Source organism: Glycine max, chromosome 16, assembly GCF_000004515.6.
Source record: "Glycine max cultivar Williams 82 chromosome 16, Glycine_max_v4.0, whole genome shotgun sequence".
Taxonomy (NCBI): domain Eukaryota; kingdom Viridiplantae; phylum Streptophyta; class Magnoliopsida; order Fabales; family Fabaceae; genus Glycine; species Glycine max.
Genome location: NC_038252.2, coordinates 37,581,906 through 37,607,619, shown reverse-complemented (window position 1 = coordinate 37,607,619; position 25,714 = coordinate 37,581,906). Strand labels below are relative to the sequence as shown.

General features: G+C 27.8%; 2 protein-coding genes across 6 annotated transcripts; both read left to right on the top strand.

Annotated features, from left to right (window-relative positions):
* Positions 1-2,484: 2,484 nt before the first annotated feature.
* On the top strand, positions 2,485-7,420 carry LOC100782354 (uncharacterized protein At4g15970). Of its 5 annotated transcripts, none has more exons than XR_005889099.1 (5): positions 2,485-2,939; positions 4,260-4,628; positions 5,051-5,532; positions 5,671-5,769; positions 6,782-7,420. XR_005889099.1 is itself a non-coding variant. In XM_006599655.3 (4 exons), exons 1-4 carry the CDS (start codon positions 2,733-2,735, stop codon positions 6,810-6,812), a joined length of 1,089 nt encoding a protein of 362 aa, XP_006599718.1. In that variant the 5' UTR covers positions 2,485-2,732; the 3' UTR covers positions 6,813-7,420. The 5 variants fall into 5 exon arrangements, 2 of the variants coding, with proteins under 2 accessions (XP_006599718.1, XP_006599719.1); XR_001385312.2 differs by lacking the exon at positions 6,782-7,420 and adding an exon at positions 6,237-6,706 and having other exon boundaries at positions 4,263-4,628; XR_418923.3 differs by lacking the exon at positions 6,782-7,420 and adding an exon at positions 6,237-6,704.
* Positions 7,421-11,349: 3,929 nt separating this feature from the next.
* Positions 11,350-14,973, top strand: LOC100781814 (uncharacterized protein At4g15970). The gene is made up of 3 exons (XM_014768796.1): positions 11,350-11,553; positions 13,988-14,353; positions 14,488-14,973. Exons 1-3 carry the CDS (start codon positions 11,350-11,352, stop codon positions 14,971-14,973), a joined length of 1,056 nt encoding a protein of 351 aa, XP_014624282.1.
* Positions 14,974-25,714: the final 10,741 nt, after the last annotated feature.

The window sequence follows — 25,714 nt, the reverse complement described above, 5'->3', positions numbered from 1 at the left end:
ACATTTAATTAAAAAATAAAAAATTATAAACAATTTTTATTTCTTCAATTTTTTTATTATGTTAATAAATTAACTAAAAACTATACACCTTAAAGAAATTTTATATAAAATTTCTTTAACTTTTATATAAAAAAGAGGAATCAGATTATTCTCAAAGAAATTTTTTATTTTTATAATTTATTTTCTTAAAATTTAATAATTAAGATTAATTACTCATCTAGTAAAAAATATTAATTGCTCACTAAAATTATTAAATTTAAAAAATAAATAAAATGATGAATATGAAAAACAATTTCATAAGAGTTACTTTTGTAATACCTTCATCTCTATTTATATGTTTTCTGCCACAAATGTTATTTGATGGAGGCTTTAATTTATGTTGCTGGCATTGATGGACGTCGTTTTTATTCTTGTTTTTTTGTTTTTGTCTCTGTTTGTTTAATGTTCCACTTTGTTGGCATCATTCAGGACGTCCTTTCAACGTGCCAAAAAAGAAGAAGCAGATTACCAAAAGATCAACACAGGCCAAGCAAACATAAGTATCTTGGAAGGAACATTGTTCTTCCATAATTTCAGCCACATAGCCCGCTGCTGGTCTGCAACAACGACAAAAAAATGGTATAAACTTATAATTGTATACAGAAAGGACGTCCTTTAATTACTTTATTTTTTGTTTTATAAAATTGTATACAGAAAATGGTATAAACGTATAATTGCCTGTACATATAAACAATAATCTTTAGGAAAGAATTTATTTTTTTTGGAATTTTTATAATGAAATTAGTAAAACAAAAAATATTTTTATCAAAACAATCTCTTAATTTCACGTTCTTGTTGCCTACCAAAAAAAAACTTTTTACGTTCTTGTTGATTTGTTTGTTGCAAATAGCATAGTCTTCTTTGCTCTTTTTTTTTATCATCTAAATTTGTATTTGCTTTTACTATGAAAAGATGTGTAGCTTCTTTAGTTTAGTTTAGTTTAGTTTTAATTTCTTTTTGTTAATATTTTTTTAAATATTTGTTGAATCTTAAAGTATTCTTATAAACTTTTCTTTTTATTACAATCTTTTCTAAGTACAAACAAATAGGAACCAAATATCTGTATCACCAATATTTATAAAAACAATGAAAAGAAATAACAAGAAATCAATTTCACTTTTTTTAATTTAAAAACCTAGTTTAAAATTTTCAAATAATTTTAAAACCTACTTATTAATTTAACCTTATAAATGCATGACGTACGAGATAATAACTTCTTCTACCTAATCTTTTGCATGCATTATTACTTGGAAGTCAAATGAGCCATGGTCCAATCCCTATGATTTAGTTTGTGTTAAGAGTCGTTTGCTAATATTTCAACCTTTTTTTGCTGATTCAGTATACTTAACTTCGGTTGCACTCAACACCCTCCAAAGGACGATTTTATGTCTATCACAAACCTCATCAACGAGCATTCATGTAGTTTAAGATAATTCTTTAGCTTTGCCAACCCCTTCAGCACTAGAGTGGTCCCAATGTCATTGTTGTTGATCAAACGAGTTTTCAACTTCACTGGCAACTTGGAAATTTCCACCAATTGATTTTGTATCTAAAATTGATCTTATTTTAAAATAATTTTTGTGTTAGATAAAAAATTTATATTAAATTTTATTTCTATTTTGATTTTATAATAAAAACATTATAATATAAATTATCTCATTCTAAAATCAATTTTAACTAAAATCAATTTTATAAAATTAATTTTGTCAATGCTTATCCAAACACGCATTGAGTCAAGATTTGAGATTTTTTTTTTCTTCTTAGCATGTATGTTTTAAAAAAGCAATCTTAATTAAGATAGTGTAAACATTAAATATAGATTTGTCTTTTGTTCAGGATTCAAATTCGCCAAAGAGCTAGTTCGATCCTTTTACTAAACCAAATCCTATAAATGCCCAAGTTTATTATATAAGAAAAGAAATAATAACAGAGGTAGTATTTAATGAAATACGTCTCCGAAATGAATAAGATAAGATAAACTTATCACTTAATCCTTTGTTAGGTGCTCTATTTAGTTTTCTTCTATTCTCATTTGATTCATTATCTTTGTAACTTACAAAATAATCCTAATTAATATAACAACAAGCAATGTATCCTCCTACCCAAGACATAATCGGTTCTTATGATGAATTGATATAAAAGTGTACACACACTTGCTGACTTATTTTTTTTTTAAAAAAAACTTTTATAATAAGAATAGATAATGCACATGCTGACATTTACACTATTCAATAGTAAATTATCAGTTTCTATAATAATTATTTTTAAAATTAACCAAAACATCATTTTTATCGGTTAATAACATTTTTTTTTACATTTACAATTATCTTAAAAGTTTATACAACGGTACATATTTATTAAATTAACTCTAATTAATATTAATTCATAATACATATATATAAGTTAATTTCCTTTTGCAACGTGATCATTCTCATTCCTCCCTCACCAATATATCTCTCTCTCTCGTTACACTCTTCATAGGGCACACTTAATAATGTTTCTTTTCAAATCCCTTGTATAGCCAGCCCCACACGATAACCCCAAACCCTATAAAATCATGTAAGATCTCCAACAGTGTCGCAAAATTAACAACATTATTGGGAAATCTTTATATTTTGTAAATACTACAAAACACAAGGTACTACGTTCGGTGTTATGTTGGGGAATAAAAGAAAGAAGTAAAGATTTTCACAATGAAGGACACCTCCACCAGCGTTGACCGCGACAAGGAAGGGAGTTCCAGTGGCTCCGGTAGCCACATTTGGGTGATGAGAAGGGTCATGCAAGTCACCATGTTCCTTGCTGGGCTTGCTGTGTTGTGGATGTTTCTCTATAACACTGCTTCTCCCTTTGGAATATTCCCTGCCTTCTCACATAGCATCAATGCTCAGTCATCAAAGGTGACCCTTTCTATCTATGTTTGTGAGTGTACTTGCGTGTTTAATTTTGCAATTGATAGAGGAGAATGAAAGGAGTGAATTTTTTGGGTTTTGGCCTTTGATGCTTATTTTTCTTGCAAACCAATCAAAAAGTTGATACACCCTTTTTTAAATACTATTAATTAAATAAATCATTATGATCAAAATTACTTTGGACAAAATTATTCTTATTAAAAGAGGTAAAATGTAGTTGTGAATTTCTTCTAGTATTTTTGGTGAGTTGTCAAAAAATGGAGATATATACTTTTTAGAAGAAAAAAAACTAATGCAGTTTTAGTATGAATTTAATTATCTAAATGTATTGATAATCTAGGGCAAATCAGGATTTACGTACGTTAGATTATCCATAATGACATTGATTACGGGTTCATATGATTTTAGGTGAATATTCACATTTTGGTTTGTGCTTACGAATTGATTTCAAGTCAAAAATTGATTTTTGATTATGATAAATTTTGCTAGTTTTTATATTATATAAATTTTAATTATAAAGTTTTACTAGCTATTTACTTACTTTTAAGATAAAAATATTAAAACATAAATAACGTTGCTTCAAAATAAATGTTTTATTATTAATTTCGCAAACATTCCCAAACACACTCATCTAGTTACATATTATCATTTTTTTTTGTTTACTTTTGCAATATTTAATATCTTTTTAATCAATACAAAAATTAATATTTTATTCTATGCAGTGTAGAGAATACATGTTTATTTTACATAACCAAAATTTATAAAGAATAAATAATTTTAAATATATACATTATATTATAAATAAAATCTATAAGAAACAATTTATGATAAATAATTTATATAGAATATAAAGATAAAGAAAATGGGATAGACCTTAAAGCCTCGCTTCAACTTTTTTATATAAGTTCATGCTTAAGAAAGAATTTTCATTTTTAGTCCATATGATAATTGTCGTAAAATAATCTCATAAAAGACTGAGTTCGAATTTGACTGGTATAATATCCATAATATTCAAGAAAGAAACTCATTTGACAAGAGACTTCTAGTCAATTCAAAATGACACATCGAAGCTAGAGAATCAATTATTAATTAAATAACATTGACAAACTTCAACTATTGAAATTGACCTTCTGTTTCGTGATTTAAGCTGGCCACAACAGATTTCTATACTTGACTGATTATGCTGGATTCCACAAGATTGTTGCATTAAAGTAATTTTTTTGGATTATTAGCATTTATATGAGAATAAATATATTCCTTTCATGTGTTTGATAAAATTCCTCTGTGAAATGTGAAAACATTATGCAGCAGGCTAATTATGATCCAAAGCTAGAGAGTGTTCTTAGAGACGCATCTATGAAGGATAAGACAGTGATAATCACAACTTTAAATGATGCATGGGCAGAGCCAGGTTCCATGTTTGACCTCTTCCTTGAGAGTTTACAACTAGGGAATGGGACACAATGGCTTTCAAATCACTTGGTGGTAATAACTTGGGACCAAAAGACACTTGCTCGTTGCCTTGTTGTGCACAAACATTGTTACCAAGTAGAAACTAAAGGTGGCAATTACACTGGTGAAGTATTTTACATGACCCCAAACTACCTACACATGATGTGGAGAAGAACTGAATTCCTTGGTTCCATCCTTGAGATGGGATACAACTTTGTGTTCACGGTATATACTTTTATTTGTTTTGCAAAAAAGCTTCTTAAGATCTTTACAATGCACACACTCAAGAGTCAACCACACAAAACAACAAGGGGAACATGTTTGGATAACTTGAAGATGAGATTAAAATTGTAAATTTTCTAAAAAAGAAACCAAATGCTTGTTGTGGAAGAGAGAACCAAAATTATTCAATTAACAATTATATGAGGAGAAATAACAAGAAAAAATGAAATAAATTTCTCTTATAAGTTAAAATCAGTTTATTGAACAAATTAAATGATTTTACCTTGTTACTTATAAAAAAAATTACCTTTTTCATTTTTTCTTTCTATATTTTTCTTTAAAGTATTTATGGAGAAGTTTAGCCAGAGAATGTTTTGGATTAAAAGTTGGATACACAAATTTAAGGGTTTTTTTTTTCTTTGCAGGATACTGATATAATGTGGCTTAGAGATCCCTTCAAACAATTTTACAAAGATACAGATTTCCAAATAGCTTGTGATTCTTTCAATGGCAATTCCTCTGACTTAAACAACTTTCCAAATGGAGGATTTAAATATGTGCAATCAAATAACCGAACTATTTGGTTCTATAAGTTCTGGTTCGACTCTAGGAATTTCTACCCTGGGTTGAATGAGCAGGATGTGCTCAACAATATCAAAATGCATCCATTAATTTCCAAAATGAAGCTGAAGATTAGGTTCCTTAGCACTAGTTATTTTGGAGGGTTTTGCCAGCCTGCAGAGGACTTCAACAAGGTCTCAACAATGCATGCCAATTGTTGTGTTGGTATAGAAAACAAAGTCAATGATCTTAAAATTTTGCTTGAGGATTGGAAGAAGTATATGGCATTGTCTGAAATTGAGAAAAAAGAGTCACATCCTTCATGGAGCGTACCACAACTTTGCAGGTAATCTAAAAATGACTTTTCACACGGTCCATTTGTTTCAACTTATTTTTTAAAAAAAGCATTTTTTTAATAAAATAAGATATTTGCTTAATTATTTATATCTGTTTTACAATGTTCCACATCGTTGACGTCATTCAGGACGTCCTTTGAACGTGCCAAAGAAAGGAATCTGATTAATTAAAGGGAGGTTGTGACGGGCTTTGGCTGTAACTGTTTGATGCATGTATAAAGAGTTAGGTAAAGTGTCTACAATTATATGATTCTTTGAAAAGCATTGAACATATATAACCATTTTATTTTAGTATTTGAAAATGTTTTGTGTTTAATTTTTTTTGTTTTACTAATAATTATTAAACTATCACATTATTTTTAATTTATTTCTTATTTTATAAAATTTCATGCAGAAAATGTTTTAAACAAAAATTGCTTGTACAAATAAACAATAATCTTTAGGTAAGAAATACAAAAATGACATTTTTATAAAGTAGTATAGGCAAAATTATATTTGTTTGTTGTAAGTAGCATAGTTTTCTTTGAATTTTTTTTATTGTCTAAATTTGTATTTGCCTTTACTATGAAAAGATGTGGTAGCTTCATCTGTTAGTTTACATTACATTTTTTGCTAAAGGAGTATATTTTATGTTGATTTGGTAACGTTTTTCAATTGGTTTTGAAGATTGAAGTATGATTGACTCAAATTTCAGATGACAGAAAAAAATTACGTTGCCAAACTAATTCAATACAACAGAAAATGAAGGCAGCAGAGAAAAGTTTGTTCAAGCTAGTTCTCATAATTCTGACACAAAACTTGCACTTATGAATTTCAATGTATTTTACAGTCAAAGTTCAATTTCTACTTCTTTTGGTCTAAATTATACTGCTATCATTTATTATGTACTTATTTTAATTTTTGTATTTCTTTAGGCTGCCAAGATCAAATATAAAGAGTGTCTGTATTTTTATATTTATTCGCTTCTTCTCCGAAGTTTGTCATGATTTGCATACACAACAATAAATGAAATGATGAGTGTAATACTTTCAATACATATTATTTGCTTTTTATTTTATTTTTTTATAATTATTCGTTGATGTTAAATTTATTTTTTATTTTCAATAACTTCTGTTCGTGCTTAATATATATTGATATTTTGACTTAAGTTTTATATTTGTGAGGTTTATTTGGATTAATTAATAATCATCGTTAATTTTAGTATTTTCTCTCATTTTGACGTTTCTGTCTTCTTCAAAGCATAACTGAAGCTATAGAGGTTGGATTTTGAAGAATTATGTATCATTGGGAAGTTAAGAAAAAGATCTACAATTCCATATCTCACAAGCCTTGGCTAATTCAGATGAATTCATGGAGAAAAATGGCTACAAAGTTTCATGCATCATTTCCGCTAGTAGCATGACATGGGTTTATCCTGACATGACATTCGATCAATGCCAAATCAGCGGCCAATTTCGAGGATAGAATTTGCTACATCTTTCAGGGAGACATCAAAAGAAAATTCGTCCATTTGAAGTTCCAAATAAATAAAGAGAAAAGTTGAGCAAATTTGAAAGATTTTGCTTTTTTAAAAAAGCAAAAGTATTTATTAATAGTGCCTAAATTAGCATAAATGTCTTTTCTTTAGTGATCCCCTTAGGAATGTAAAAATCTCCTTTGGTTTGATTTTTGTGGGACTTTCTATCCCTGTCATGTAATTTTTATTATTATTCCTTTCTCGTGAAAAAAAGTGCCCATTGGGGAATCCAAAGTACATAAATCATAAAATCACAAAGCATTTGGGATTTGAAGCTACTTTATCTCATTAGGGTTTTAAGGTTTTACCTTATTTTATCTTAGGATTTCCTTAGGAATTTATTACGATTTAATTTGATTAAGCTCTTCACTACTAGTATAAATAAGGAGTCATGCAATGGAGATAGACACACCCATTGAAAATATAAATTTCTCTATTCATTCTTCAAGTTTTCTCTCTTCTTCTAAGTTTTCTTCTTTAATCATTCTTCAATGGCAATGGCAATGTCCATGGAAGGCTAAAGGCTTTACTCAATTCAAGGGTTCCAGTGACGAATGTGATTAAGGTTTGAGCTAAATTCTGAATTTTGCATGCATTTTTCCTGTTTTCTTCAACTGTGAATTCATTTTTCATGGTTGGGTTGTTTTTTTATGATTGAAGTGAAATTAGTTTAGGATTGGTTAATTTGAATCTATTTGAGGTTAGGTAATCGGTTGATAACCCAACTCAGAATTGTGCGTAGAATTATATGTTAATTATACGTTAGACGTTAGATGGTCATGTAATTAAATTTGTATTGACACAAATGCATGTAAATTTGTAGTGACTTGATTCTCTTAAGAGTTTTAGATTTAAATGTTTTGGGTAAAAAATTATGATTGGAAAGGAAGAATTCTCCTAAAAGTCCAAACCTTACGTTAATAGTTACAGCTTACAAGTGGTTAGATCATGATAAGCTAATGGATAACTGCTTTTATGAAGATTTCCACAAGAGAACCTTTCAGAGATTCTTTTGGCGAGAAATTAAAAAAATAGTACATGACAGTGACATGTGTATTAAAGAGCACATGTTCTATTTTTTAAAGAGTACATGACCTGCTCCTAGTGATTTTAATTAATATTTTTTAAAGAGTACAAGAGTATATAGGTTACACCCTAAAAGTATGCAATTGCAGCCTAGTGATTGGCAAAATTCTTTGACTTGCTCCTTGCTTGAGTAACTTCACGTGGGAAAAAAAATTATAATAATTTCAGCTTTATTTGCTGCAAATACAATGAACTTTGGTTGCACGCACGCAACACTCTCCAAAGGATTAATTCATGTAACTTAAGACAAATTGATCATTTAGGGTAAGTTTGGTTGTTGATAGAGGAAAAGAAATTGAAGGGAAAATTTTATTATTTAATATGGATCTTATTTCTTTTTCATTTCACTTTAATTTCAAATTTTATTTTTTATTTAATTTTTTTCTTTTCTCTTCTAATGATCAATCAAACCTACGATTAGCTCTATCAGTCCCTTGAGTTTTTCCTCTACTAGAGTTATCCCAATGTCATTGTTTCTAATCACACGAGTTTTCAACTTCGCTAAGAACTTGCAAATTCCTACGTCTAGGACGATTTTGCATTTAAACCCAAAATTTGAATTTTTATTTTAAAAATAATATATTAGGTCACTACATTCTAAGAAACTAATCTCTTCTACTATACCAAACCATGTCAATACTCAGATTTATCATATAAGAATTAATAGAAGAGGCGTTTAATAAAAAAAATATTTTACAAAATTTCACTCTACGGTACGTCATATATAAATAATCAACATTATAGTCAAATTCATAAAAAAAAATTATAAACATACTCTAATACACTCTTATATACACTAAAATAAATACACTCTTATATTTTCTTAAACAAAAATTAATTGCAAATTACATATGAGTCATACAACTTATCATTTTTAAATAAATGTTAACTAATAATAGAAAATGTGTTTAAAAAATATGTTAAAAAGTAATTGTTGGCACTTATCTTCGTATAATCATTTAAAAGAGTCAGGTATATTTTTTAAAATCATTTTTTTTGTCTAGAGCATATGTATTCTCTAATGGAAGCAATCCTTTTTTCTGGTTGGGTAGAATCATAATGGATCATAAAAATTTTCATTCAAGTATTTAACGCAGTTGAATAGCTATGGCTCAAACCCGACACCTTTAATTAAGCTTAAGCTGGAACAACTTCTCCTTAGATGATTCATACACTTCTTGATGATATTTTTTTAATATATTATAAGCTAAACTATTTATACTAAAATTCAATGTTTTGTTTTTAAGTAGATTTTTTACATTTAATAAGTCTCCGATGTGAATAAAATAAGATAAACTTATCACTTAATCATTTAAAAATATAAATATATATTATCTTTTCATATAATAAACAATTTTAGATAATAAATTAAAGTCTTTTATGTAAATTTTATACCGTAATTAAATGATATTTAAGAAAGTTTGAAATTAAAACCAACACTAGTTAGTGTAAGTGATAAAAATTTATGTTCTTTAACTAAGTGAAAATCATGTTAAAAGAAGGATACTCATCGCATTCACAATCTCTGGAAGACATTATTTACTGCTTTTTCTCGTGATAAAAAAAATTAAAGTTAAAATTCACTATTATTCAAGTTTTTTTTTTTGCCGAATTACTTAGGCAAAGAACGCCCCAGAAAAAAATAAATTAATGCCCAGTTGGAAATTGATTACATCAACATCCTCTATAGAGGAGTTTAAAGGAACATTATTGTAAAAACAAACATCAGAGATTAAAGATAAACCAGCTTTGGGCAACGAAGCTACCAATTTATTTGCTTCCCTCAGAATATGCACCTAGAGACATTGTTGAAACTCTGCCCTTTCACATTGCAAATCTCAGAAATGATTTCCATAATGATCTCCTTCATCCAAAAGTTTAATAATCTGAAGACAGTGTCTGACTACTCCACTATTAACTTGGTTATCCCAGAGAATATGCACCATCACAATTCAATTTCGATCACTCCTCCAAGAGACACTTCCAGATTCCTGAATTATCCCACGTGACACTAAACTTCTCGTGATGAAGAATATTCTGCATGGCCTTGCCTCTAACACTATTCAAGAAGTTAAACACATTTAATTTTGCTTTTAACTTCTTTTTAATATTTTTTTATGAGCATTTCCTTTTTTTTAGTAATGAGAAAATTAAGTGTCCTTCAAATGGTCGCATAATTAACATATCTTTACCTAATTAAATTAAATAAAAACGATATTTACGTATTTTGACTAATTTTACATTTTGATTTAACTCCTGAACATATAGTAAAGAGTTGGACAAATCACTTGTTGATTATAAGTTTTGATTGACTCTCTCTCTCTCTCTCTCTATATATATATATATTATAAGATCAGCTATTAAAAAATAAATTATATGATATAAGCACGAGATATTACACAAGTTGACCAGAATTTTTTTTGCGTGAATTGATCGTAAGTATAAATGCAAGACGAAGCAATAACTTTAATTTTCCTGCCTAACCTTGTACATTTAGTACTTGGAACTCAAATGAGCCATTGTCCAGACCATTTATCTTGTGTCAATTAAGAGTTGTTTACTTGTGGTTGGAGTTTGGACCATGATCGACAAGCTAATGGATAACTGCTTTTATCAGGATTTAAACAAGGTAAACTTTGAGAGGCCAGGATTTCCTTGCATTTAAACCAAAAACTGAGGATTTAAACAAGCTAATGAATTCATACAAGAGAAATGTTATAAACATATTTTCTATTACACTCTAATTGATCTATTGTTTAAAAAAAAAAAAACTAAAAAGAAAATTTCTATAAAGTGTTTCTGGATGGAAAAAAAGTGTGTTCAAATTTCCTTTTTTATTATATAAAAGATTAAACAAATAACCAACTTATTTAATATCAAAACAAGTAGCCTTAATCACAACGAAAGTTTTATATATGAAGATTTTTTATTATTATGCAAGACACAGCAATTAATGGTATGTAAGAAATAATATAAATTTATTAATTTGCCTTCATAAAAAGATTGATTTATAATATATACTTGAAGGATATATAAAAAGTAATAAATGAACAGTTATTGTGAATGCAGTCAAACAATAACATATCGTAAAAAGTACTACTATAGTTGCTGTTTTGTTGAAGAAGAAAACAAAGTAGAAGCAAAGTTCTTTAAGAGTGAAAGAGACCATTTTTGCAACCCCAATTGATCAGCTCTTGAAACAAACATGAAGAAGAACACCTCTGCGATGGAGAATGCCGGTGGCATCAAGGCATGGAGTTTCCGTCGCCACCAGCTTTTGGTTAGAAGGGTGATGCAATTAACCATGTTCATTGCTGGACTTCCTGTGTTGTGGGTGTTTCTCTCTAACTCTGCCTCTTCCATTGAATTCCATACCTTCTCACATTACTTCACTGCTCAATCAACAAAGGTGAGTTTCTCTCTCTCTCTCAATATATATATATATATATATTATTCCACTCGGTATTTGACGTGTGATTTATCTATTTTAATTTTTTATGGGATCTTCCTTATGATTTTATTCTTAATGATACACTTTTTTAATCATTATAAAAACATTATATTGTTTTTATAAATTTAACCTAGTTTTATTCTTTAAAAAACTTTAACATAAGAAATTGAATAAAAGAGATTTTTTTTAGAATTAATATGATTTTAGTTTATGGAAAAATTCAATGCATAAAAAACAATCTTTCTTTTGAAAGAATAATTATTTTTTGTGGTAAATTCTTAAAAGCGATCAACCAAATAAAAAGGAAATGACATTTTTATAATTTTCAATAAAATGTACTTCCTTTTCTTATTTATAAGAATCAAATTAGAATATTTTTTTTAATATTCCTTCTTCCAGAAAGAATCAATATATATATATATATATATATATATATATATATATATATATATATATATATAATATCTCTCTCTGCGTAAGAATATCTTGCATTTCCACCTCCTTCAAGAATAATTTTAGTGAAAAAAACTTGATTAAAAAAACAAATTCTGTGATCAAGCCATTGAGTTCTCTAGTTTTGATTTTGAAAAGTAGGTCACAATCAGATCAATTAAGATAGTTTTAAAAAATTCTATGAATTAGGGAATTGACTGATTTAGCAAGTCCTATTGCAGTCCTAAGAAAGTCATATAAACTCTGTTGGTCAGTAAGTTGAAAAGTCAAGAATGAAATTGTTTAGTTTTTATTATTGTCTAGGGATGACAATTCTACCTAAATCCTGTAAGTACTTGTAAAAAAAATATTCATGATGGATAAAATTCCAGCTTAATGGAAATGAGCTCAGGGCACATGAGAATAAATACTATATATAGTATGTATTGGTTGTCATCCTTAATTCTCTATCCTTGTCATTCTTATCCTAATTCCTTAGCTTCCACCCTCCTTTAACACCAAATAATTTTTCAACTGTATATACAATACTACAAGTTAATCTGGTGTGTGTTGACACCCTGCTAAAGTACACGTGCATAGTAATCGTGAACAATATCCACACCGTGGATAGTATACTGTATATTGAAACAATACTATATACCAAAATATTGACTATATTGACCAAGTGGGCTGTATAATTTGGGTATTTGAGTAACAACGTGACGTGGAAAACCCTCAACGAGGGAAAACCCACATATAAGAATATAAGAGATTTTCACCATCTGAAAGAGATTGCATGACCTCTTTTTAAAATACAATGAGAGAATATATATTAACAATCTCTTTTAAAAATAATAAGAAAATAAAAATACTAAAAAGACCTCATAGGGAAAACTATATTTTTCTCCGAATTTTTCTCTTAGAGAAAAAACAATGAATGCTATTATAAGATAAATGGGATTAGATCTTAAAGCCTTACTTAAGTTTTCTTATATATATAATCTTTCAAGGATACTCAAGAAAGAAATTAATCCGACGTGGGATTGCTAATCAATTCGAAATTAAATAACACATTGAAGAAAATCATTTATTAATTAAACATTCACAAACTTAAACTATTGACATTGACATTCTGGTTTGGTGATTTAAGATAGCGACAACAAATTTCTCTACTTGATCGGTTATGTCTGATTCCCGGTTGCATTTAAGTTTTTGAATTATCAGCATTTATATGAGAATAAACGTACCTAAGGTTTTTCTTTTTGTGGAAACGTACCTTAGTTAATTATGTTATTTAATTGGTTAAATTATAATTTTGATTCTTTGATTTTTGATATTATTAATGCATTAATTGTTTGATTATTGATGCATAACTGGAAAAAGAATAATGGGATATATTCCTTTTGGAGATATAATTCTTTTGTGGATGCCATTATCATAATGACAGTTTACCTGCTAATTTCACACGGTCTGCTACCATTCTGTAGTTGTATATATACTTTGCATAATTGTGAGGACTTGGAGGTCACTGCAAATGTAGAATTTGTATACAATTTTCACCCAAAATAGCTATATGTGTCACTAGTCTTGTTGATATATATGTGAATGGAGGGTACGTACGTACCATTTTGTTATATTGATGTTTAGAAGTTTGTTTACATCACTTACTTTTCACTTCCTATTTGATGTCTTGCAACTTTTGCCCTTCTTTTTGGATTTTTTCTAACCATTGTGGATTATTATTTGTTACATAAATCTCAGATAATTTGATTTCTTGCTCATTTGATGCTTTTGCACTCTATGAAGGGATTGTACTATTTTATCTTTTTGACAAGCATATGGCTAACTAGTTGTTATTTGTTAAGCTTAACTTTGCACTGCTAGTCTCATGAAAATTTCTTCAGAGAAATATGAACTTGGGTTACCAAGTATTTGATGTAGTCTTGACTTTATGCATCAGGCTGGTTATGAATCAAAGCTAGAGAGTGTTTTTAGAACTGCGTCTATGAAGGATAAGACAGTGATAATCACAACTTTAAACGATGCATGGGCAAAGCCAGGTTCGGTATTTGACCTCTTTCTTGAGAGTTTTCGCCTAGGGAATGAGACACAATGGCTTTTAAATCACTTGGTGGTAATAACTTGGGACCAAAAGACAAATGCTTATTGCCTTGCTTTGCACAAACATTGTTACCAAGTTGAAACTAAAGGTGCCAATTTCACCGGTGAAGTATTATTCATGACCCCGACATACCTACACATGATGTGGAGAAGAACTGAATTCCTCACTTCTGTTCTTGAGATGGGATATAACTTTGTGTTCACGGTATATATACAAAATTATACATGTATTTCTTTTGAAAAAAAAAAAAAAAGCTTCGTAAGATCTTTACAATGCACACACTCTACCACACAAGACAACAAGGTAAAGGGTTTGTTTTTCTTTGTTTTTCTTTGCAGGATACTGATATAATGTGGCTTAGAGATCCCTTCAAACAATTTTATGAAGATGCAGATTTCCAAATAGCTTGTGATGCTTTCAATGGCAACTCCTCTGACATATACAACTATCCAAATGGAGGGTTTAAATACATAAAATCGAATAACCGAACTATTTGGTTTAACAAGTTCTGGTTCAACTCTAGCAAAGAGTACCCAGGGTTGGGTGAGCAGGCTGTGTTCAATAAGATCAAAATGCACCCCTTAATTTCCCACATGAAGCTGAAGATTAGGTTCCTTAGCACTAGCTATTTTGGAGGGTTTTGTGAGCCTAGCAAGGACTTCAACAAGGTCTCAACAATGCATGCCAATTGTTGTGTTGGCATAGACAACAAAGTCAATGATCTTAAAATTTTGCTTGAGGATTGGAAGAAGTATATGGCATTGTCTGAAATTGACAAAAAACAGTCAAATCTTACTTGGAGCGTACCACAAAGTTGCAGGTAATGTAAATGACTTTCGTTAATTTATTCAATTAATACTATGATTATATATATATATATATACCATCAATGTGCAACATTGTTAAGTAAGTTATCTCTTAAACATATAATCATGGGGTTTGATTCTTAACTTTGGATAAAGATATCTTGTTCACCCAAATGATTATATATATAAGTAAAAAATTATTTTCATATTTTATAATATATTTTAATTATGTAAGATTTTCTTTGGTGATGTCTTTTAATATTATTTCGTGGAGGCGTCAATTTATGTTGCTATCATTAATGGACATCGTTTTCTGTCTGTTTGTATATTGTTCCACATGTTGACACCATGTAGTAAGTCCTTTGAACATGCCAAAGAAAGGAAGAATAAAGGGAGGTTGCGACGGGCTTTGGTTGAAACTGTTTGATGCATTTATAAAGAGGTATTTCATGTGTGACTGTGACAACATTTTTGGATAATTTATTTTCATCTATACTCAAGTTTCAAAGTTTAAACAGAACATAAGAGTAAATTATTATGAAAGCGATACATTTGATGAGTTGCAATAATAAATCTTCACACTCTTTTCTCCTGTTAAACATGTAACATTATTTTTCATGTATTTAATTAAAATGTATCGACAGTATAAATATTTGTTATCTATCATGAACATGCGCAAATATAGTAACATTTTGGATTTTTGTATTAATTACTTTAAAAGGTTATAATTAAGACATTTTTTTATTAGTTGATAGTGTAAAAATCTCTATATTAACCATGTACGAAAATAAAACTCCATTTTATTTAAATACTCATTTTACAGTTTTTCTCTTTTAATTTTGCTTAACGAGTCTTTAATATTGATTTGGTTACGTTTATCAACTGCTTTTGAAGGTTTGAGAATGATTGACTCAAATTTTGGATCAAAGCAAAAGGTTTACTTTGCCAAGCCAATTCTTTTGCAATGGAAAAGAAATGTGTGGAAGTGGTACACCCATTGAAAATGTAGGAAACAGAGAAAAGTTTGTTCAAAGTTTTATTATGAGATGTAATATATGCAGTATGTACAATAATTTATATAACAGTTTGTATAACATTTTTTTTGGGTTTATATCTATCATTATAAAATGTAACAAATAATGTGTAAAAGAGATAAATACACAAAAATGTTATACAAATTGCTATTCCAATTCAAAAGTGCGATTTGATCTTTTATATAATACTCAATCTAAATTGTCCTCCACATTAGTTATTTCTTTAAAAATATCTTTAATTAAACTCAATTTTAGACTAGTGTAACAATGAAACCTATTGATTGTGATAGTTTTGTCAATGGGATAGTTTTGGGGAAAAAATGTCAATTTAAAATGAATTTAATGTTCTCAACTAAAAATCAACTTATTTCCTTAATTCTAATGAATTAATTAATTAAACCTTATAATAATGATACAAGAAAAGTATAAATTATTGTATATTTAATTTTTTTTATAGCAAAATTAGTTTTGTGATCAACACTTGCTTCCAAAAAAAAATTGAACAATAATTCATTGTTCATTTCAATTTACAGGCTAAATGATGTTACACATACTAATTTTAATGTATAATTGCTTAGATAAATTATTTATTTTAATTTTGTAAGTTTTATAACTTTATATAAATTTAAATTTTCTATAAAAAAATTTATTTTGATATTAAAATTATTAAAATGAGTATTTAACTTAATTTTGTAGGTCTTATAATATTTAAAAATTATGTTATTTATGATATAATTGTTAAACAACATAAGTACCCATGTTTATATAAACAACTTCAAATCATATGTTTCAATTAAAAAAAAGTTAAATAAATATCTTTAATATTAAACAACTCATATAAATACGTTCAATGTAGATGTTCTAAAAAATCACAGTGACTTTCATATGACACATTGATGTCCTATTAAATTGAGATAAATGTTAATTTTATTTTATTCTCTACCTTTTTAATCCTACTATAAAAAAATACAATTATATGAGAAAGATAATAGGTATATTAATAAGGTTCATTATATTTATTAGATAACTAAGGTACTTAAATATGTTAACAGAAATTTGATTCTTTAACTATTAGTCTCCCTGCGTCTAGTTATTGAAATACCTTATGTCTTGTAATATTATTTTTATGAATGAGAATTTTGATTTATGGTATGAAAGTATTTAACATTGTTGGTGTGAGCCACAGTTTATTAACACTTCGCATCAACCTATGTGTGTGTTGGATTTGCGATCCATTGTTGGTGTGACACTAGATTCTGTATGTTTAGAGTGCCATCAATTTTGTTATTTTTCAATTTGTCTGTGCAAATTAGATTGAATCGAACCAATTCATTTATTCATTGTTTATTTCCTACCAAAATCTGAATTAAAAGAAAGTTCAACTGGATGGATGATAGGCTTTTGAAAGCATGATCGAAAGGTCCAAGGATTTTTCATGAGCCCGAATTTCAAATCAAAAAGTGAAAAAGTTATCTGCTTTATTATGGTTGTTGTGGTGGTCTCTTGCTGGTATCGTTGTCTAATTCACTAATTTTACATGATGGTGGTGGTTGAATAATTTGAATAATGCTATCAAAGGTTATAAACAATATGATGACTTTTTAATTTAATGGGAAAAAAAAGGATCAATGGAAGACTAGTCATGTTTGTTCTTGGCGGCAATATCATGAGATTTCCAATCTATACACTCTACTATTTAGGTTACAATGCATATAACATTTGGATAGAAAATACTGTTTTTGAATCATGACATTCAGTGTTTTTTCTGTTCTCAGATTGTTCAGTCTTTATCATTTTTCTTTTTCTGAACTTTCTTACGATTGATAACATTTTGATTTACTAATTTTTCTTTTCACTCTGTTTCAGGAACCTTGGGTAATGCGATTACCAGGATTCCATGTTGTGTTGCTGCTTGTAACTATCCTCTCTAGGAAGAAGACGAGCTTTCAAATGTTCTTGTTTCTTTTGACATGCATGTGGCATTCCTTATTTATTTTATTGAATGAATTTTTTAATCAACTATATAGGCTTATTTAAAACTGCTCTATTGCTTTTGACGCCGCTAGCTTTGTTCCTGTTTGAATTTGTTGCTTTTCTTCGATCCTTCATGATAATAAAGTTAGGCCTGGGGTGAAATGCCAAGCAAAAATTATGTGAAATTGAGACGAATTCTATCCTATACACTACTTCATCCTTATAAAATATTTTTCTTGTCATGTTTTTATAATTGCAAACAATACCTAAAATTGTCAAATTAGAGGATCAAGATTCATTCATACTAGCACCTTGGAACCATATATTCTTTACTTAGTGAAGAGCTCAGATGATTGCAAATTTATCCATTTCATTAATGTCAAGATTTCTTTTTCAATGAGAAATTTGATGATGGATTGTCTTAGCCACTGATTTGGTGGTGATATGAAGTACCATTTTAATCTATTAAATTGAATATTCAATCTCAATACATTCAAGGTGTATGTGCTGGAAAGTTAGTAGTTATGTTTTTAGGACCCTTAGTGGGTTGGTCCTGATGCTACTACCATAACAAGACTTGTTATTCAATCTCTCTAGTGGGAACAGGCTTGGTTGTCGTTTTATCTCTTTATTTGAAGCTTGTCTTACCTACAAATTGTTTTGATGCAGTGGTTGGTGTATATCTTGCTGAGAGTCTGAACAGATTTTTGGGAAAAAACTGGAAAAGCTTCTCTAGTCATAACTACTTTGATCCGAGTGGACTATTTATGTCTGTTCTTTGGTCTGGACCTCTTCTTGTAATTTCTATGATAATCTTGGTTAGTGCTTTCTTTCACGTATCCTTTTCAGTGCTAGTATTTTTATTTTTTTATATTGAATATTGACTTCAAGTATCTTTCTCTTTATGCAGATCAATACACTATTCTCCTTATGTTACTTGATTGTTAGGTGGAAAATAGCTGAACTGAAACATCTTGCAAGGGCTGCTCGCGATAAGAAGGACTAGTTGTTTTGTGGTGGGATTTTGATGGATTAACATCTGAAGGAGTTCATGTCAATGGCAATGTAATAATATGGTTTTACAAATGAATTTTGTCTTCTTTTGTTTAATTTTCTTATTCAGCACTCATCATTTCTAGGTATGTTTGTCTACACTATTAACGGGATTTTTTTTCTACTTTTAGCTCCTTTTATTAAAGGAGTTGAGAAATATTTAACAAAGTGCTAATTAGATTGTATGGTTGATCAGTGACAAAATGTGACTATATTAATGTTTTAATTTGAACAACGTGAATCTTCAAATTATGGGGACCAATAGTCTTATTGCTTAAATAGCTAATTGGTAAGCTAGCAATTTTTTATTTAAATGAATAATTTGTAGTCTTATTTATAAAAGCGACTTAGGATCAGGATTAAATTAAATGGGCAATTGCTTTCTGCATCTTAGTTTTGGCTTCCTCCACCCCATAGAAATTTTAAAACAGACTAAATGGGAAAAAATCTCCTTAGTTTTCACGAGGCTACTCCAGTCTACCAAGCAAACCCTAAACGTCTCTTCCAAATCTCCATAACCATCACAACCACCCAATACCATCGTTGCATCCAAACACCACCATTGCACCCACCCAACACAACCTTCGCATGAAACCAACCATCATGCCACCCTCTAACCACCCATCACCTCCAACGTGTGAATCACAACCATGCACCAACCTGCCTTTGCCAATACACCTTCCTCTCTCTCTCTTTTTCTTTTTTCCTTTTCTTATTGCTCATTACTGCATTTCTTTTTTGTATCCATAACAATAAATCCAGAATTTTTCTATCAAAGTTTCAGATTGAGTAATCTGAATTACATGTTTTCTGATTTATTCAACCCGAAACTATGATAAGATAGTTGGTGGGGGTGGTGCAACATGCTAGTTCCAAATTTTGTTGTCCCAAAATGATGTTAACATAATTTTGAATTAAGTAATCCAAAAACTTGTTTCAGATTACTCAATTTGAAGTATGATAACAGAGAGGCCCAAAGTTGTTGGTGTTGGGTGGTTGGGTGAAGGTGGGGAGTGGTGGTTATGGAGGAGACAAATAGGGTTTGCTTAAGAGAATGGAGGTACCTGGTGAGAGCTAGAGAACATTTTTGTCTTAAAATTTTCACAGGGTGTAGGAAACAATTGCCCATAAAATGTCTGAAGAAAAAAACAAAACAGAGAGGCCCGAAGTTGGTTGGACCTATAAACAACAGTTGAGAAAGTATACAATGCCAAAAATCATATATATATATATATATATATATAAAGATTTTATTCAGTGGGTGATGTTATGTGCTACTCTCATATTCATTCTCTAAAAATAATTTAGTTAATGTAAATTTTATATAATTCAATTATGCATATTTTATATTTATCTATTTTTTTAATTTTATATAATAGATATAAGAACCATATAAATTGATATGATATATTTTTTGTTGACTAAGTAAAAATGTGAAAAATATCCCATTATAAGTATATTTTAAAATATAGTAATTTTCTATTATAAAACATACACGTGTAAATTTAAATAATTCTATTAGTAATTAGCAATAATGATTAAAGATAATTTTAATTGATTCACACCGAAGATCTTACTTAGGATAACATTTTTAATAATAGCAATTTTTTTAGCATGTGTATATAAAAATATATTTAAATATTTATTGGTATATTTATTAAAATATATTTATTAAAATTTAAACTAAATAATTAGTAATATATTAAAATTTTAAATAATATAAAAAATTACTCCAATAAATTATAAATTGTGAAATTAATATTGGTGTAAGATATGAGAAACTAAGCTAGTTAGACCTTAAACCTTAAAATATAGATTGCAAACACATGAAGATAGCAATAAACTCCATTACCAACCAAACAAATCAAAATTGGACGGCTCAAGGAATGTTTGGATTTATGGTGAGAGTGTTCCAAAAGTATATTTGAGTGTAAAAAATATTAAAAATACATAAGGAAGGTACATTTAGTAAATAAGGGTAAAATAGTGAGAAAAAAACACAATTACAGTTAAACTACTGAAAAGCATCCATATAAAAAATAAAAAGGTCAATTTCAATCAATTATTCAATTTCATGCATATTTTATTTATTTGTTTCTGGTCACATGGGTTTTTTTTTGTGAATAATAAATTGTTAGCTTAATTAATTTGAATGTTAATTAAAATCCAAACTTTATTTGTTAATAATGTTTATTTTGAAGTGCTATTCGTGCCCCCAAATTCCAAAATACGCAAATTTATTTTTTTTAATTAAAAAAGAGATTGATTTGAGTATGATATTTTAATTATATTATGCTTTGAGGATATAATTGAATAAAACTATTCAATAAACCAATATGTTATTAGTTATAATAAAATTGAACTTAAGTTCCTTAAATAAAATCTTGTGAGGAAAAAATGTAATTAAGATAATAAATTGTATTGAAAATAGATAATCATGATGAGAAATTTATTAGATCATACTAAAAAGTACACATTTAATTCATGCTCAAATTTTAAAGTCTAAACCTTAGTATATTTTAGTGGCCGGTCTAGGTTCAACCGGTTAGCCTAACTCATTTTGTCACCACTAAATAAGAGCATGATAAATTCAATCCTATCAAGTATTTGATGCATACCATATAACAAACTAAATAATAGTATTTGTGTTATCTTGTCTTTCATTTAATATGAAGCATATAACGATAATATAAAATATAAAATGTGATTAAATGACAAAATTACTCTTTCATTCAAGTTACATATAACTTCCTAAAATTAAAGTGACTTTGATTTAAAATTTTAATTTTTACAAATTATAAAATACATAATTTTAATTAAATCATATGTTTTTATTTATGAAAGCACTTTTCTTTTAACTATATAAAAATTTAAATTATTATTATATATATTGTTATTTTGTATATAAAGAAACATATCACATGAGAATAACTTTTTAAGTGAGAATAAAAATAATTAATCTAATTTTTAAATTAAAATTAAGGATTTATATCAAAAGACTTACCTAAAATCATCATTGTTGTCATCACCATGTGATAATAACAAGAATGATGATTATGACAATGATAATAATGCTAGAACCATCAATAATAATAATGATGATTATAATAAAATATTATACAAACAAAATTGGATAAGCAAGATAAGAAATCATATACTATTAATATATCAAATAATCAATTACAAAAAATGGATAAAATAACTTTCCTATTCTAACCACCGAGATACCCTTAATGATCGATATTTAATAGGAATTATCCTCAATAAAGTAGTAAAACGAGCAAGAGTTTCATTGTATTTGCTTCTCTGATCAGCAAATTTGGTGTCTTGTTTTGCCGAGATGTGAGTGATCAATTGATGATTTGGTGGCCACTCATGCATGAAATGATGGAATGCCTACCCTAAAATGCCAAATGACGTGTTATGCAAGTCCAGAATTCCATTATTGATCCATCTTTTTTATTTATTTAAGCTGAAAAATTCAGAGGTGGTATATGAGTAAGAAAACAAACTTAAAGGGTTTCAATTGTTTAATTATAATGACGTGGTCCTATTGAGTAATAATTTGTATAATATTAGTTTTTTTTTTAGCATGTATCACATCTCGAATAAGAAGAATATATGCCACAAGTTACATGCTACTTAATATTATTTAGTTTATGATTTTGGGATACAAGTTAGTAATTAAAATTATTATTTTGAAATTTCTAACTAATTATTTAGTTACCTTATACTTTTCCTAGTTAATTTTTTACGCATGCAAGTCTTTTTTTAATGTGAAATTATTTTTATATGTTAAAAGGATATAATTTATATAATTCATTTTTACTAAGAGGTATCTTAGAATTCTTATATTTGACTAGTTATCTCCCGTCAGGTTGGTTCATTTCAAGATAAAGTAATATCTTCAATAACAATTTCATATTTAAATCAATAATTAAACTATAGATCTTGATTAAGGACCAAATATCAAATTATTTGTGCCAATTTATCACAAGTAAAAATATTCTATTTATGTACTGCTACTTATCATCAAATCAAAAGGTAGTAAGTATTTATCCAAAATAAAAGTCAGAAGTAAGGACTTTGTGGCACGAGTCACAAGCCAACTAATAATTAGTTAGTAAAGGGTTAATTAAGTTTTTTTTATAAGAAAAGGTTTTTCATTCTTAATTTTTTTTAGGTTGTGTTTGATTTAAGAGGATGAATTTGAGGTTATTTAGGGATGAAAGTTGTGGGATGGGTATTTGACATAGATGAGTCGGGGATACAAGTTTTAAAAAATTTGTGAGTTTCACGGGATAAAAGGGAGTGAATTTGGGTTGGCTACTAAAAAATGATCCTTCCAAAATTGTCCCAAGAAACTTGTAGTCCTTTGTATATTCTTTTTTGCCTATATAATTAATTATTGTATTTATATAGTTAGTTATGTAAATCAATAGAACTTGTAGGTTGTAAACATAATTAATTGTGATTATATCATAATCAATGATGTATTCACTAAATCCTTAAAATATTTGATATAATTCATCTCAAGTTTGAAACATAATTAAAGTAAATAAAAATACACATTTAAATATTTCACATAACTATCATTTTTTTCCAACTATTAAAATTTTTATCTTATAAAATATATAATTTATTCATTTATATTAAGTTATCGTTTTAAATTTTATATTATTTTATTAATTAATATATTATATAATATTACAAAATATAAAGCAATTCAATTACGATTAGACCATTAAACTTTAAATTAGTACATTCATCGGCTCAATGTCCGATTTTAAAAACATTTAATCACACACACAAAAAAAAACTTTTTTAAGAAAAAATTATGTTGGTTTCACACCCAATAAAGAAGGTAAAATTATGAAAACAAACTCTCATTTTATCATGATTTATGTTTTATAGTCCCTCAAAAAAAGTTTATTTTGTCTTAGTCCCTGTAAAAATTCTCCGTTTATGGTTTTAGTCCCTTTATTAACTTAAATTGTTAAAATTAATAGTTAATTAATTATTATTTTCACAGTTTATTTTATTATTTTACCATCATAAAAAAATTCACAAATATTATTATGATTTGATAATTCAAGATATTTGAGATCTCTTATTGAAAGACTAACAACCTAATCTGTTTGACCATCCTTCGGGAGTAACCTTTTTTCTGGATTTTTACTATTTTATTTTCTCCAACTACTAAAAACCATACCTTAATTAAATCAAATTGATTTCAACTCTTAAGGATGGTTGAGAAGTCTAATTAATTACCTCATCTTGTTTCTTTCAAGATGATCATATGATAATTATTTTTATTGTCAAATTTATTTTAGTGTAATAAATAAAAAGTTTAATTATATTTTTGTTTTAAAATCTAGGATGAAATTATTTTTGGTCTTTAAATTAAAAAACTATTTCAGTCTCTTAAATTTCAAAAATACGTTTCCAATCCCGAGAAACAAACAAATGTTAGACGGTATCACGTAACAACTTTTCACTACTTTCAATAATACACTTAAATTTTAAGGAATAAAAATATATATTTTTTTAAGTTTGAGTAATTAAAATATTTTTTTTTTCAATTTGGGAGATCAAAATGATTTACTCTAAATTTCAGGAGTAAAAGTATAACTAAACCTCCGGTCCAAAAAAAAATATAACTAAATCTAAATAAATAGACATGATATGTTATTTATTATTACATTTAGGGAAATAATGAAAAGACTAACAGTATAACTATTCTTAATATCAAAAGTTATTTTAGTTTTATTCTTAACCAAATTAGGAAAAGTAACGGGCAACCCGATTGAACTTGACTAAGCTAGCTCAATTATGACACATGCTTCATTAGATTGGATTAAAAACGTTCACATTAATTGGAGCTCAAAATTTAAAGTAAGTCCTACAATATAGTAAAATAGAAAATCAAACACATGTTTCTGTTAGTTATAACAAAAGTAGTGTATTTTGGACTCTAAGCTTCTATTTGTTTGGATGGAAATAAACTGAAAAGAAAACGAGAGATAGAATATAAATATTAAATTTCTCCTGTTTGTTTGAAAAGAAAAATAAAAAATGAGATCCAAAAAAACACTTCCATCCCACTAGGCATGGAATGGGAGGAAAATGATGTTTCTTCTTTTTTGTTATAAAAACATTATTTATGATATAAGAATTTTAAATAATAAAAAAAAATTATATTAAAAATAAAAATAATGAAATAAAAATTACACTTTTAGTTGATATAAAATAAATTTCATATAAGTTATTTATTTCAATTCATTTTTTTACTCATTCAAATAAGTGAAAATATTTTTTCTTGTTTTTATTTATTAGGAGTGTGAGCGAATTGTGAGCAATCCCCAAATCCCTCCAAATCAATCCAATTTAATAATATTTTTGCAATTTGGGTTAGTCTTAGTGCATCCAACTATAATTGAGTTGAATAGCTAAGTTCTTGAGCTTCCAACCCCATCAAATTCAACTAATAGAATTACATAATAAATATATAGTAAAATTAATATTTATCTAATTATTTCTGTGTCATATATGAAAGATTATGAGTAAGAAAAAAAAACTCTAAATTCTCACGATTCATTTGCAAGATGTAACAGTCTATTTTGATTTTGGAGATTCACTCAATTTAATAATTGTAAGTTGTAAGCATACCCAAAAAAGAGTAAGTTGTAAAACAATTA